The sequence below is a fragment of the Mandrillus leucophaeus genome, unplaced genomic scaffold (genome assembly GCF_000951045.1).
Source record: "Mandrillus leucophaeus isolate KB7577 unplaced genomic scaffold, Mleu.le_1.0 Scaffold46, whole genome shotgun sequence".
Lineage (NCBI taxonomy): Eukaryota > Metazoa > Chordata > Mammalia > Primates > Cercopithecidae > Mandrillus > Mandrillus leucophaeus.
In genome coordinates, this window is record NW_012104920.1 from 1,910,326 (window position 1) to 1,923,877 (window position 13,552).

General features: G+C 54.5%; 2 protein-coding genes across 2 annotated transcripts; one reads left to right on the top strand and one right to left on the bottom strand.

Annotated features, from left to right (window-relative positions):
- Positions 1 to 688: 688 nt before the first annotated feature.
- Positions 689 to 2,976, top strand: SLC16A11 (solute carrier family 16, member 11). The gene is made up of 4 exons (XM_011994635.1): positions 689 to 1,296; positions 1,535 to 1,678; positions 1,843 to 2,610; positions 2,698 to 2,976. The coding sequence occupies exons 1-4, from the start codon at positions 1,095 to 1,097 to the stop codon at positions 2,925 to 2,927; spliced, it is 1,344 nt and encodes a 447-aa protein (XP_011850025.1). The 5' UTR covers positions 689 to 1,094; the 3' UTR covers positions 2,928 to 2,976.
- A 1,528-nt stretch (positions 2,977 to 4,504) lies between these two features.
- On the bottom strand, positions 4,505 to 8,033 carry SLC16A13 (solute carrier family 16, member 13). The gene is made up of 4 exons (XM_011994636.1): positions 7,527 to 8,033; positions 7,237 to 7,380; positions 5,574 to 6,311; positions 4,505 to 4,866 (listed from the first exon to the last, which is right to left on the bottom strand). The coding sequence occupies exons 1-4, from the start codon at positions 7,723 to 7,725 to the stop codon at positions 4,664 to 4,666; spliced, it is 1,284 nt and encodes a 427-aa protein (XP_011850026.1). The 5' UTR covers positions 7,726 to 8,033; the 3' UTR covers positions 4,505 to 4,663.
- Positions 8,034 to 13,552: the final 5,519 nt, after the last annotated feature.

The following is a 13,552-nucleotide window of genomic DNA, read 5'->3' on the forward strand; positions in this document are numbered from 1 at the left end:
CCCAGGCTGGAGTGCAGTGGCATGATCTTGGCTTGCTGCAACTTCTGCCTCCTGGGTTCAAGAGATTCCCCTGCCTCAGCCTCCGGAGTAGCTAGGAATACAGGCTCGTGCCACCATGCCTGGCTAATTTCTTTGTATTTTTAGTAGAGATGGTGTTTCGCCACGTTGGCCAGGCTGGTCTCGAACTCCTGACCTCAGGTGATCCACCCATATCGGCCTTCCAAAGTGCTGGTATTATAGGCGTGCACCGCGCCCGGCCTGGGGGTCTGCTATTCTAAGCACAGCTCTGGCACTCAGTGGAAGTCTGTGATCTGATATCCGAGATTTACCTGGTCCTCAGGAACGTTCCTGAAAACAAAACTACTCATCCCCTCAGGCTTTTGGGACCATCCCTATTTCCCCGCGTTGGCGGTGGACCCCGGGCTCGGGCTCGCTGGGGTTTGCAATCCACGTGTCTCCCCTGCGCGCAGCAGGCGGCAGGTGCATGGGTGTGAGCAGGGCGGGGCCCCTCAGCATTCATTCCTCTCCGCTCCCTCCCCGGGGCTGGGGGTTGTGTGTGTACATAATTCAATCCCCGTGGGACTGGTGTCTGGCCTCACCCGCGGCTTGGCGGATTGGTTGTTTCAGCTCGCCCCCGCCCTCCGTACCCACGGCGTCCCAGGTGGCTCGGGCCCCTGTGGTGATCTCTGTTTACCGAGAGAGCTCATCCAAGTTGGGCTCCATCACTGCTCTTGCTCCCCTTCGGGGCCCCCGCCCGCGTGGGAAGCGGAGAGAAAGCCGGGCCCAGCCCTTCCTCGCCCTTCGCCTCCCCGCACAGCCCGGAGAGGTCGGGTAAGGGGGAAGGAGTGTACGTGGGACGGGGAGCCCCGGGCCTGGGGGATCTGGCTGTCCCCGTCCCGTTACCTCGCGCGGACCCAGGAGTTCCAGCCCTAGGCCTGGCTCCGGCTCCCTCTGCTCTGCGCCATCGCGCTCGGGGTGACCGGCCCACCCCGGGGGAGCAGCCAGAGGCTGGATCTCAGGGATGCCAGCTCCCCAGCGGAAGCACAGGCGTGGAGGCTTCTCTCACAGGTGTTTGCCCACCCCCGCAGACGGCGATGACCCCCCAGCCCGCCGGACCCCCGGACGGGGGCTGGGGCTGGGTGGTGGCGGCCGCAGCCTTCGCAGTGAACGGGCTGTCCTACGGGCTGCTGCGCTCGCTGGGCCTTGCCTTCCCTGACCTTGCCGAGCACTTTGACCGAAGCGCCCAGGACACTGCGTGGATCAGCGCCCTGGCCCTGGCGGTGCAGCAGGCAGCCAGTGAGGCGGGCTCTGAGGCGAGAGACGGGAACGGGGAGGAGGGGCTGTGAGTGGAGGGATGGGAGACCCACTGGATTACCCAACAACCTGAGAAAGGGCGACCGGCTCTAGAAAAGAGTGCATCTTAAGGTCAAGGAGAGGAACCATTAGTTCGAGGGAGGTAAACAGCCAATGAGAGGTGTTGGAGAGAGTTTGGGGGTCCGGGGGCGTGTCTTTTGTTGACTCCGCCCCCTTCCAGGCCCGGTGGGCAGCGCCCTGAGCACGCGCTGGGGAGCCCGCCCGGTGGTGATGGTTGGGGGCGTCCTCGCCTCGCTGGGCTTCGTCTTCTCGGCTTTCGCCCGCAGTCTGCTGCACCTCTACCTCGGCCTGGGCCTCCTCGCTGGTGAGGGAAGGGGGATGCCCGGGTCATTCAGGGTGAAGGTGGGGACAGGAGCTTATGGGACTGGGGTAGCGAACGAGGCGAGGGCCTGGTGCGGAGAGCAGGACTGGGAATGCTGGGGCGGGCGTCCCCAGTGCCGGCCCCCATCCCCTCCCATTCATTCGCAGGCTCTGGTTGGGCCCTGGTGTTCGCCCCTGCCCTAGGCACCCTCTCGCGTTACTTCTCCCGCCGTCGAGTCTTGGCGGTGGGGCTGGCGCTCACCGGCAACGGGGCCTCCTCGCTGCTCCTGGCGCCTGCCTTGCAGCTTCTCCTCGATACTTTCGGCTGGCGGGGCGCTCTGCTCCTTCTCGGCGCGATCACCCTCCACCTCACCCCTTGTGGCGCCCTGCTGCTACCCCTGGCCCTTCCTGGCGACCCCCCAGCCCCACCGCGTAGTCCCTTAGCTGCCCTCGGCCTGGGACTCTTCACACGCCGGGCCTTCTCGATCTTTGCTCTAGGCACAGCCCTGGTTGGGGGCGGGTACTTCGTTCCTTACGTGCACTTGGCCCCCCACGCTTTAGACCGGGGCCTGGGGGGATACGGGGCAGCGCTGGTGGTGGCCGTGGCTGCGGTAGGCGATGCGGGCGCCCGGCTGGTCTGCGGGTGGCTGGCAGACCAAGGCTGGGTGCCTCTCCCGCGGCTGCTGGCCGTATTCGGGGCTCTGACTGGGCTGGGGCTGTGGGTGGTGGGACTGGTGCCCGTGGTGGGGGGCGAAGAGAGCTGGGGGGGTCCCCTGCTGGCCGCTGCTGTGGCCTACGGGCTGAGCGCAGGGAGTTACGCCCCGCTGGTTTTCGGTGTGCTCCCTGGGCTGGTGGGCATCGGAGGTGTGGTGCAGGCCACGGGACTGGTGATGATGCTGATGAGCCTCGGAGGGCTCCTGGGCCCTCCCCTATCAGGTAAGGACCTGAGCTCGCATATCTGCCTACAACTATCCTCTGCCCCTGGGGTTAGGGGCTTCTAAATTCCCTTACCCATCTCCTCAGGCTTCCTAAGGGATGAGACAGGAGACTTCACCACCTCTTTCCTCGTGTCTGGCTCTTTGATCCTCTCCGGCAGCTTCATCTACATAGGGTTGCCCAAGGCGCTGCCCTCCTGTGGTCCAGCCTCCCCTCCAGCCACGCCTCCCCCAGAGATGGGGGAGCTGCTTCCCGCTCCCCAGGCAGTCTTGCTGTCCCCAGGAGGCCCTCGCTCTACTCTGGACACCACTTGTTGATTATTTTCTTGTTTGAGCCCCTCCCCCAATAAAGAATTTTTATTGGGTTTTCCTGAAACCTCCAACTGTTCACCAATCTAGGACCCTGAAAATATTCTACTTAAGACAGCCAGAAAGGCTGGTTCAAAGGAACAGGATCCCAGGAGGCCCTGGGTATGAAGAAGGGCGACTGTCTGTCCAGGCAACCCATTTCTCTTTGCCCAAGTCCTGGCCGGAACAGGGAATCTTTGCAAAGTTGTCTGGCAGCCAGTTTCAGTGTGTTGCTGGGGTTGGAGGTGGGTTGCTCGTGGGTGCTATCTGCCCCATCTTCATGTCCCTTACCCTAGTCCCCAGACCTCCCAGACTAACTCTTCCCTGCATTTCAATCTCCTTCTATGAGCCTGAGGGAAATACAAGAATCCTAGGCTCAGACTTCAGTTCTACCAAAGCTATCCACACATCTATAACCTGTGTCCTCAGCATTCTCTCAATTTCTTTTCTTTCTTTTTCTTTTCTTTTCTTTTTTTTTTTTTTTTTGAGACAGAGTCTTGCTCTGTCGCCCAGGCTAGAGTGCAGTGGCGCAATTTTGGTTCACAGCAACCTCCGCCTCCCGGGTTCAAGCAATTATCCTGCCTCAGCCTCCCCAGTAGCTGCGATTATAGGCACATGCCACCACGCCCGGCTAATTTTTGTATTTAGTAAAGACGGGGTTTCACCATGTTGGCCAGGCTGGTCTCAAACTCCTGACCTCGTGATCCACCCGCCTCGGCCTCCCAAAGCGTTGAGATTACAGGTGTGAGCCACTGCGTCCGGCCCTCAATTTCTTTTCTAAGCCACAGGGATAATGGGGAAGAGGGAGGTATGTGGTGGCGGCCTGGAGAGCAGAGTCCAGGGTTAAAATGCCTTGGGTCATCAGAGCTCCTGGACATCCTCCTCCACTTCCAGGCATGACACCATTCGGCCAACCCAAGCATACGGGCCCCAGCTCATTCTGAGGTTGTGATTATTATCTATCTTTCTTACTTGATTTTATCTCAAAGAGACAGTCATGTTTCCCAAACATATATCTTCAGAGAAGAAACTTGGGAGGCAACACTAGAGATGGTATATAAAACATGATAAGTCTCTTGGCCTTTGATTTTCACAGTTGATTCACACTCAGTGAAGCAGGAACTCCCGGATCCTTTAAAACTCCTGGGTCCTTTAGAAAAGGTTAAGAGAGGCTGGGTGCGGTGGCTCATGCCTGTAATCCCAGAACTCTGGAAGGCTGAGGAGGGTGGATCACAAGGTCAGGAGTTCGAGACCATCCTGGCCAACATGATGAAACCCCGTCTCTACCAAAAAAAAAAAAAAAAAAAAAAAAAAAAAAAAGGCAAATAGCCAGGAGCAGTGGCTTCCACCTGTAATCCCAGCTATTTGGGAGGCTGAGGTAGGAGAATTACTTGAACCCGGGATGCGGAGGTTGCAGTGAGCCGAGATCATGTCACTGCACTCCAGCCTGGGCAACAGAGCAAGACTCCATCTCGGGAAAAAGAAAAAAAAGAAAATGTTAGGACAGTAAAGGAGGATAAATAAGAGTCCTCAACAAAATACAAAAATACAAAGGGTTGGCACACACATTGCAGGAGCCCCAGGCCTGCTCTAGGGGGAGGCAGATCGAGAATCTTAAGGCACTGTGGTTCTGTGGAGACCAAGATGTGGCAAGAGAAGACCTGGAGCTGTCAAGCTCTGGCTTTCCGGGCCTGACTCTGTGAAGTTCAGTCCTCTTCCAGCCCCTCCTTCGGTAGGGAAACTTTAATTTCCGGTGCTTCTGTTACAAGGTCCTGGGGCCTGGAGGTAGTAGTTGAGAAGCAGGAGAAGAAGTCGGGCAGGGTGAGGAGAATTCCACTCCCTGAAAGAAGGAAGGCCCCAGCCACCACAAAAGAAGCCGTGTAGTTGCCTGTCACATCCCGGAGGTAGCCTAGGTCCAAGAGAGAAAAAGAATACACATGAGTGATCTATTTGCTGGGGCTGATGTCTCAGATACATTTTTGGGTGGAGGGAAGACTTATCATCTCAGAGGAGTTGGAACTCCCATGGAATAGTTGGATAAACTTGAGAACTCTGGTTTCCCAAAAGGGCCTCAAAAGTTAATTTCAACCACCTCCCCGCCTTCAGAAAGGACCTCCAAACCAGCCTGCAGGGATCTGGAGATCCAGATTGAGTCAGGCATACTTGTGCCTTTCTTTCTGGCAACTGTAGCCTTTCTAAAGCTTCAGTTAATGGGTAAGAGGAGATAAAGGTCTGAAACTTCTGGCAACCTGAGCCAGCAGAACTTTGACCACGTGCCTCAGATACCTGGTTTGGGGCCCAGTGGGCCAAAGGAAAGGGTGGACAGTGGAATGCTACGTCTGTGTCTGGCCAGGTTCTGCCAGGTCCTCTGAAAACCCGAGCTGTAGGCACCCTCCCAAGGGTTCCACTTAGCTTCTCTGTCTTTCCGCTCAGACTTTCCCAGCCCCAAGTTCTTTGCCCCATGGACCCATTTCAGGGATGCTATGGTTGGCCACACAGGCTGTGTACTGTACTACACCAGAGGGCAATATTCACATAAACTGGAATGAGAATAGTACCCTCCCCTAGTTGTGCAACATGGCAGCCCTCACCCCCTGGGAACCCCATTCCACTTACCTGACAGAGGAGGCCCCAGCAGTCCCCCGATGCTCTCTATCATCTGCAATAGTCCCAGGCCACAGTAAATCCTTTTAGTCCCTACTAGTTCAGGCAGTACGGAGAAGGCCAGTGGGGCTAGAGCCCCTGATGTGAAGCCGTAGGCCACAGCCAGAGCCACCAGGGCTGTGGGAGCCCGAGCTACAGGGAACAGGGCTAGTGACACCCCAGTCAAGGTGGTCCAGAGCATCAGGAGTCGTGTCACAGGCCCTGGGACTGCATCTCCCAGCCATCCAGAGACCACGCGCCCCACGAGGTCAGAAATAGCAGCAACTGAGAGTAGGAAGGCAGCAGGTAGTGGATCCCAATCCAGGTCCTGGAGATGGGCCACCAGGTGGAGGTAGGGAATGAAGTAGCCAGTGTTGATCAGGGTGAGGGCAACAGTGTAACGGAGGAAGGGGCCATGATGGAGGAGGGAGGTGAGTTGGGCCCTGGGACCACCCACAGCAGGGTCCTCAGCCAGGGAAGGTGGGCGGAGGAGAGCACCACAGGCCACCAGGTGGAGGGAGAGGGCAGACACCAGCAGTAGGGACCCTCTCCAGGCGTAGTGGCTGAGGAGCCACTGGAAAAAGGGGGCAAATGCGAAGGAGGAGAGGCCCACGCCTGTCAGAGCGAGCCCGGTGGCCAGGGATCGACGGCGAGAGAAATAACAGGACAGGCAGGCCAGGGTCGGAGCAAAGGTCAAAGCCCAGCCAGAGCCTGTCAAAAAGGAAGAAGTGGGGTTAGGAACTCTTAGGGAGCTCAAGGCACCCAGTAATCCCCGCATTGCCCAGCAGCAGAATGTAGCACTTGCTGTGGAGTCCAACAGACCTGGGATACAATCTTGGCTTGGATACTTTCTAGCTGTGTAACCTTGTGTGTTTTAACACTCCCAGCCTCAACCTTCTCAACTGCAAAATGTAATAATACACCTTTTGGGATTGTGGAAGATTAGAGACAAAGTTTGTAAGGTAATTAGCACAGAACTTTGGCGTTAGACCTGGGCTTTACCATTTCTGGCTGTGTGACCTTCATTTGCCAAGTTGTATAAGCTTTAGAGCTTTTCCTTAGCTGTAAATAGAATAATGATATCGATTTCACAGTCACAGTACCTAGCACCCTTTTTTCTTTGTTTCTTTTTTCTTTGTTTTTGAGATGGAGTTTCGCTCTGTTGCCCAGGCTGAAGTGCAGTGGTGCGATCTCAGCTCACTGCAAGCTCCACCTCCCAGGTTCACGACATTTTCGTGCCTCAGCCTCCCGAGTAGCTGGGACTACAGGCGCCTGTCACCACGCCCGGCTATTTTTTGTATTTTTTTTTTTTTTTTTTTTTGTAGAGACGGGGTTTCACCACGTTGGCCAGGATGGTCTCGATCTCCTGACCTCGTGATCCACCCGCCTCGGCCTCCCAAAGTGTTGGGATTACATGCGTGAGCCACGGCGCCAGGCCAGGTTGCATCATCCTTGAATTTCCTAATTCCTCATCATGTTTGTCGGTTTAGTCATTCCTATTAAGAATTCCCTTCTGGGTACAGGTGCTAGCTAAACTTCCCTCAGCTTCTCCCCGAACCCTTTGCAAGGAGCAGGAAGGAGGTGAACATTCAACGATCTAAGCATTTGACTCTCCTGCCCTTGTGCAGGCTCTCACCTGACAGCAACCCAATACTCAGGTATAGGTGGGTCAACGAAGTAGCGAAAGAGGCGAGCAGCATCCCCAGCGCAGCCAAGATGCCTCCGGTCATCACTACGGGCCTGGGCCCGAACTTCGTGCTCAGGGCACTGCCTACCGGGCCTGAGGAAGTGGAAGGGGCGCTGCGAGAAGATCTCAGGCGTCTCCCCGCCTAGCATCTCCCGCCCCTCGCCCTTCTCCTTCCCAGTCCCCGCATTCCCTCTCCCTTCCGAGGGTCGCAGTCCGCCAGATGCAGGCGCCGCACTCACTCCCAAACTGCTGCACCGCGATTCCTATGGAGGCGATCCAGGAGACGCGCGCTGCCTGCTCCCCAAACGCCGCCACAAACTCCACGAAGAAGACCCCAAAGGAGCGGAGCACCCCGAACACCAGCGCCGACTGGAAGAACGCTGAGAGCACCACCACCCATCCCCAGCCCCCGTCGGGGGGCTCGGTCCTGCGCGCCATCTAAGCCGTAACAGGGCTGCTGCCACCCCGAGCCTCTGCGGGAGCCGGGTTCTGGACGCTGCACCTCTGCACACCCACCCCCGCTGCCGGGTGGCTCGGGGCCGAGAGGGGTTGCAGAGGCAGGTAGAGAGGACGGTCCCGACGAGGCGGCGAGAGGCCCCTGCACCTTTTCCCAAGCGGGGGCGATATAGGACTGAAGACCAGGCCCGCGCCGGCCGGGCCAGAGTCTCCCGGAGGCGTGGTTCCGCGAGCTCGCAGCTGAGCTAGTTCAAGCCGCGGCCAGATCGATCCCGGTTCGGTGTTGGGCTGGGAGCCAGAGGGCGGAACTGCGATTTGAGCCACACCCCTGGAGCGCGCTAGTTTCCTCGTGGATGGTCCATTTTATCACTGGGGTGTCGGCGCCGGGCCACCCTGGCCAACATCCACGTCCAGAGCTCGCCAATGAGGATGCGGGGCTCCTGGGCAGGGGCGGAACCAGAAGGGCAGGGCGGGATTCAGGCATGGATGGGGACCCGGCAGTGAATGGGCGCATGCGTAAGGAGGGGCCTTAGGCGGCCGACTAGGTAGAGCCCCACGTGACGCGGGGACTGCCAGGAAGCTTCCGGGGTGCTTCTGTCTCCTGTTCACCTGGCGGCCAACTCCTCCCCATTTCAGCACCCAGAGCCACACGGAAGGGTTACTGGTGGGTAAACTGGTTCTGCAGAGGAAAGGACTGTCTTGCTTTAACGAGGGGTCCAGGAATTGCAAGGCCCTACTGGGGATAGGGGAGGGGTTAGGAGATGAGACTCAAAGGAAGTGTCTGGCGCAGCGCCTGAAGCCACTAACATGCAGCCTTAGGCACGCAGACCTAGAGGCCTGGATCCCTGAGAAGTTCAAAGGCTAAGGGAAGAGAGAAGGGGAATGAGTTGGACTCCCGGCGTTCATTTCTATAGTGGGAACTCGTTCCTGTCACTTCTGTTCCCACTAACAGGAAACCTACAGGTCACAGAGACCAAAAATAACTGAGGAGAGGAAGGGCGGCTGTAAGCTCACACAGGGCCGGGCCCCACCACCACCACCTGCCTCTTCCTCACTGGGGCTGGAACCTTTTCCTCTGCCCTCTAGTAACAACCACTTCCTAACCACCTTTTTTGCTCTGATGGTGGGGTAGACTAAAGAGAGAAACTATGACCGCGGCCACTGGAGCAGTCAGCCCCCTCTTACCCAACTAGTCCTCAGGCCCCTAGCAAACACTCCCCAGTCCTTCCCAGTCTCCATAACACCAATGGCTTGGATTTCCTGTTCCTTCATTATAAGCTATACTTCCCAGGACCCTGACCTGGAAACTGTGGACTCAAGGTTCACTCCCAGATTACTGGGGAAAGCAGCAAACAAGAAGCAGAGGCAGGGAGGGAGGCTGTGTAGTCTTAAAAAACATATTGAGCCTTAAATAATTTTATATGTGGGAAATAAAAGTAATCATCAATAATACACACATATACTTTCTAAGAGTCAAAATGTCAGCTGGTGGGGAATATGCCAAAGATGCAGAAATTGGTGTGGCTGTATTCCATAGTGATTAAGAACTCGGTCTTTAGAATCAGATCACAGTTCCAGTCTTTTATTTATTTATTTATTTTGAGACGGAGTCTTGCTCTGTGGCCCAGGCTGGAGTGCAGTGGCATGATCTCAGCTCACTGCAACCTCCGCCTCCCGGGTTCAAGCAATTCTCCTGCCTCAGCCTCCCGAATAGCTGGGACTACAGGTGTTTGCCACTACGCCCGGCTAATTTTTATATTTTTAGTAGAGACGGGGTTTCATCATTTTGGTCAGGCTGGTCTCGAACTCCTGACCTCAGATGATCTGCCTGCTTTGGCCTCCCAAAGTGCTGGGATTACAGGCGTGAGCCACCACGCCCGGCCTAGTTTTTGTTTTTTGATTAAAAAAAAAAAAAAAATCAAATCCAGGTCATGGGTTTAAAAAGATTGAGAAAGAACCACTGCGATGGTTTCAATGTTACCTCCAAAAACTCATACTGAAACTTAATCCCCAACATGGCAGTACTGAGAGGTGGAACCTTTAAAAGGGGATTGGATGGGATTAATGGATTAATGAATCCCCATGAATTAGCCCACCATAGTGGATTAATAGGTTAACAGATTAACCCCATCATAAAGGACTAATAGGTTAATAGATTAATGGGTTATCATGGGAGAGGAATTGCTGGCTTTTTCAGAGAGATCTGACCTAGAACATTAGCATGCCCAGCCCTCTTTGCCATGTGACACCCTGTACCACAGAGAGCCCATATCAGCAAGAAAACCCTCACTCGAGGGTGAGGCCCCTGGACCTTGGATTTCTCAGCCTCCACACTGTAAGAAATAAATTCATTTTCTTTACAAATTACCCAGTTTCAGATAATCTGTTGTAAGCAACAGAAAATGAACCGGATGAGACAGAAAATTGGTACCCAGAAGTGGGGTATTGCTGATAATGAAAACCTGAAAATGATGAAGTGGCTTTGGAAGTGGGTGATGGACAGAGGCTGGAAGCATTTGGAGGAGTAGGCTAGGAAAAGCCTAGATTCTGGTGAGAGCTTAGAAGACAAGAAGACTATGAAAAGCTTGGAATTCTTTAGAGATTGGTTAAGTGTTTAGGACTAGAATGTTGATAGAAATATGGAAGCAGCTGGGCGTGGTGGCTCACGCCTGTAATCCCAGCACTTTGGAAGGCTGAGGCGGGCAGATCACAAGGTCAGGAGATTGAGACCATCCTGGTCAACATGGTGAAACCTGTCTCTACTAAAAATACAAAAATTAGCTGGGCGTGGTAGCACGCGCCTGTAACCCCAGCTACTCGGGAGGGTGAGGCAGGAGAATTGCTTAAACCGGGGAGTCGGAGGTTGCAGTGAGCTGAGATAGTGCCACTGCACTCCAGCCTGGGCGAAAGAGCGAGACTTCATCTAAAGAAAAAAAAAAGAAATATGGAAGCAAAAGCCATTCTGGTGAGCTTTCAGATGGAACAGAGGAGCAAGGTATTGAAAACTGGAGTAAAGGCCATCCTTGTTACGAACTGGCAAAGAGCTTGGCTGAACTGTGTCCATGCCCAAGGGCTTTGTGGAAGGCTGAACTTGAGGGTGATGAACTAGGGTATCTGGCAGCCAGAAGAAATTTCTAAGCAGCAAAATGCTGAGGCTGCTGTGTGGTTTCTTCTAACTGCTTATGATGATCTCACAGAGAAAAGAGAAACAGAGTGGAAGAATTTGGAAAATTCTCAGCCTGGCCATGTGGTAGAGAATGAAAGAGCGTTTTCAGGAGATGAATCCAAGGGTGTGGCCAAGCCACTGCTTGCTAAAAAGATTAACATGGCTAAAAGGGAGCCAGGTGCTATTCCTCAAGAAAAGGGAAGAAAGTCCCTGAAGTCATTTCAGAGGTCTTTGAGGCTGCCCCTCCCATCACAGGCCCAGAGGCCTTGGAGGACAGAGGGTTTCAGGGGAAACCTGCGTGTTCTCCATGGGCTCACTGCCCAGGGCAACCTCAGGACTCTATACCCCACACCCCAGTGTAGCACTCTGTGGCCCCCCCCAGCCTGGTGGTAGCTTAGGTAGCCCCAGGTGTTGCTTTTTTGTGTGTGTTTATGTGTGTGTGTGTGTGTTGCTTGTGTTGAAGCTCCAGAAGGTGCAAATCATAGACCTTTACTGCATCCTTGTGGTGCTAATTCTGCAGTCTTGCAGAAAGTAAGAGCTGTGAAGGCTTGGCAGCCTCCACACGGATTTCAAAGGACGTTGTTGAAAGCCTAGGGGCCCGGGCAGAGACTTGTCATGGGGCAGAGCCACCGCAGAGAGCCCCCACCAGAGCAATGCCCAGCAGAAATGTGATGTTGAAGTTGCCTCAGAGAGTGCCTGCCAGGACAGTGCCTATTGGAATTGTGGAAGCGAGGCCACTGCAGGGTCCCCCCCTGGGGTAGTCCTTGGTGGAGCCATAGGAACAAGGCCAATGCAGAGAGTCCCCAGGAGGGCAATGCCTAGTACAGCCGTGGAAGCAGGACCACCACCAGGCCCCCAGAACTTTGGAGTCACAGGCAGCAGGCAGTGCCCCACCCCACTCCCAGGAAACTTCAGGCACCAGACTCCAACCCACCCACCAAAGCTATAGGGGCTGGGTTGTCTGAAGCCTTGGGGAGCCAACTCCCACCCTGTGTTCAGGAGGCTCCGCACGTAGTCAAAAAAGATTATCCTCTACCTTTGAGATGTAATGTTGGCCAGGCGCAGTGGCTCACACTTGTAATCCCAGCACTTTGGGAGGCCGAGGCGGGCAGATCACAAAGTCAGGAGTTCGAGACCAGCCTGGCCAACACAGTGAAACCTCATCACTACTAAAAATACAAAAATTAGCTGGATGTGGTGGTGGGCACCTGTAATCCCAGCTACTTGGGAGGCTGAGGCAGAAGAATCGTTTGAACCCAGGAGGCAGAAGTTGCAGTGAGCCAAGATTGTACCACTGCACTCCACCCTGGGCGACAGAGCTAGACTCTGTCTCAAAAAAGAAAAAATAGAAAAGGTGTAATGTTGGCCCTGCTGGGTTTCAGACTTTCTTGCGGCCTGTTTCACCCGTTTCTTCTTGCCAATTTCTCCCTTTTGGAATGGGAATGTGTACGCTGTGCTTGTTCCCACCATTATATCTTGGAAGTAGATAACTTGTTTCATAACTTGGAAATAGATGACTAGCTCACAGGTGAGTCTTTGATGCTGCAATGAGTGAAGACTTTGGGATTACGGGAATGGAATGAATGTATTTGTATGTGAGAAGCACATGAGTTTTGGGGACCCAGGGACAGAATGCTATGGTTTGCATGTCTCCTCCAAAAATTCATATGGAAACTTTCGGTCCTCAACATGACAGTATTGAGAGCTGAGGCTTTAAAGAGATGATCAGGTGCCGGGCGCGGTGGGTGCCTGTAATCCCAGCTACTCAGAAGGCTGAGGCAGGAGAATGGTGTGAACCCAGAAGGTGGAGCTTGCAGTGAGCCGAGATCACGCCACTGCACTCCAGCCTGGGAGACAGAGCGAGACTCCATCTCACAACAACAGCAACAACAAAACCAAACAACAACAACAACAACAAAGAGATGATTGGATCCTGAGGTCTCTGCCATTCTTGGATTATGGGTTATCATGAGAGGGGAACTGGTGGCTTTATAAGAAAAGGAAGAGAGGCCTGAGCTGGCCATGTTTGCACACTTGCTACCCCTCAGCTGATACCCTGCGCTGCAGAGAGCCCCCTCCAACCAGAAGAGCATCACCAGATGTGGCCACTTGACCTTGGGCAAAATTTTCAGTGTCCGTAACTGTAAGAAATAAATTCCTTTTCTTTAGAAATTGCCCAGATTCAGGTATTCTATAATAAGCAACAGAAAACGGACTAAGACAACTACAAACTTTCAATGTGGGAGGCAGCTGCAGAGATCGTGGTAACTGACTTTTCCACAGACGAGGAATTTAAGGCCCAGAGGGAGGTAACATCAAAATTAGTGATCTCCGCACCCAGCACACATACAGGACAGGGGAAAGGGTGGGAGAGATGCATGCACTGGACCCTGGATAGATTCAAGATACCCTTGCTGGGGGAGGGTGGGCTGGCATGTTAGTTCCAACTCAGTCTTCTCAGTGCCACCTCCAGCCCCTGTGGTCCTTAGGGAACCAAAATCCTATCCATTTTCCTTGGTGATGGAGGCATGTCCCGAGCATTAAGATCCCTAGCACAGATGCAAGCCCCAGCCTCTTGATATTATTAGTGGCTTCCTGGTTTCTCCCTGCCGCCTCCACACCTCAGGCAGGAAGTGACTTCAG

Excerpts from the sequence above, each read along its gene's own strand:
- SLC16A13 (XM_011994636.1), bottom strand. The coding sequence starts at position 7,725 with ATGGCGCGCAGGACCGAGCCCCCCGACGGGGGCTGGGGATGGGTGGTG. Across the intron at positions 7,381-7,526 it reads CGCGGTGCAGCAGTTTGGGA|GCCCGGTAGGCAGTGCCCTG; the intron begins GTGAGTGCGGCG and ends CCACTTCCTCAG. Across the intron at positions 4,867-5,573 it reads GCTGGGGCCTCCTCTGTCAG|GCTACCTCCGGGATGTGACA; the intron begins GTAAGTGGAATG and ends TCTTGGACCTAG.
- SLC16A11 (XM_011994635.1), top strand. The coding sequence starts at position 1,095 with ATGACCCCCCAGCCCGCCGGACCCCCGGACGGGGGCTGGGGCTGGGTG. Across the intron at positions 1,297-1,534 it reads GGCGGTGCAGCAGGCAGCCA|GCCCGGTGGGCAGCGCCCTG; the intron begins GTGAGGCGGGCT and ends GCCCCCTTCCAG. Across the intron at positions 2,611-2,697 it reads CCTGGGCCCTCCCCTATCAG|GCTTCCTAAGGGATGAGACA; the intron begins GTAAGGACCTGA and ends CCATCTCCTCAG.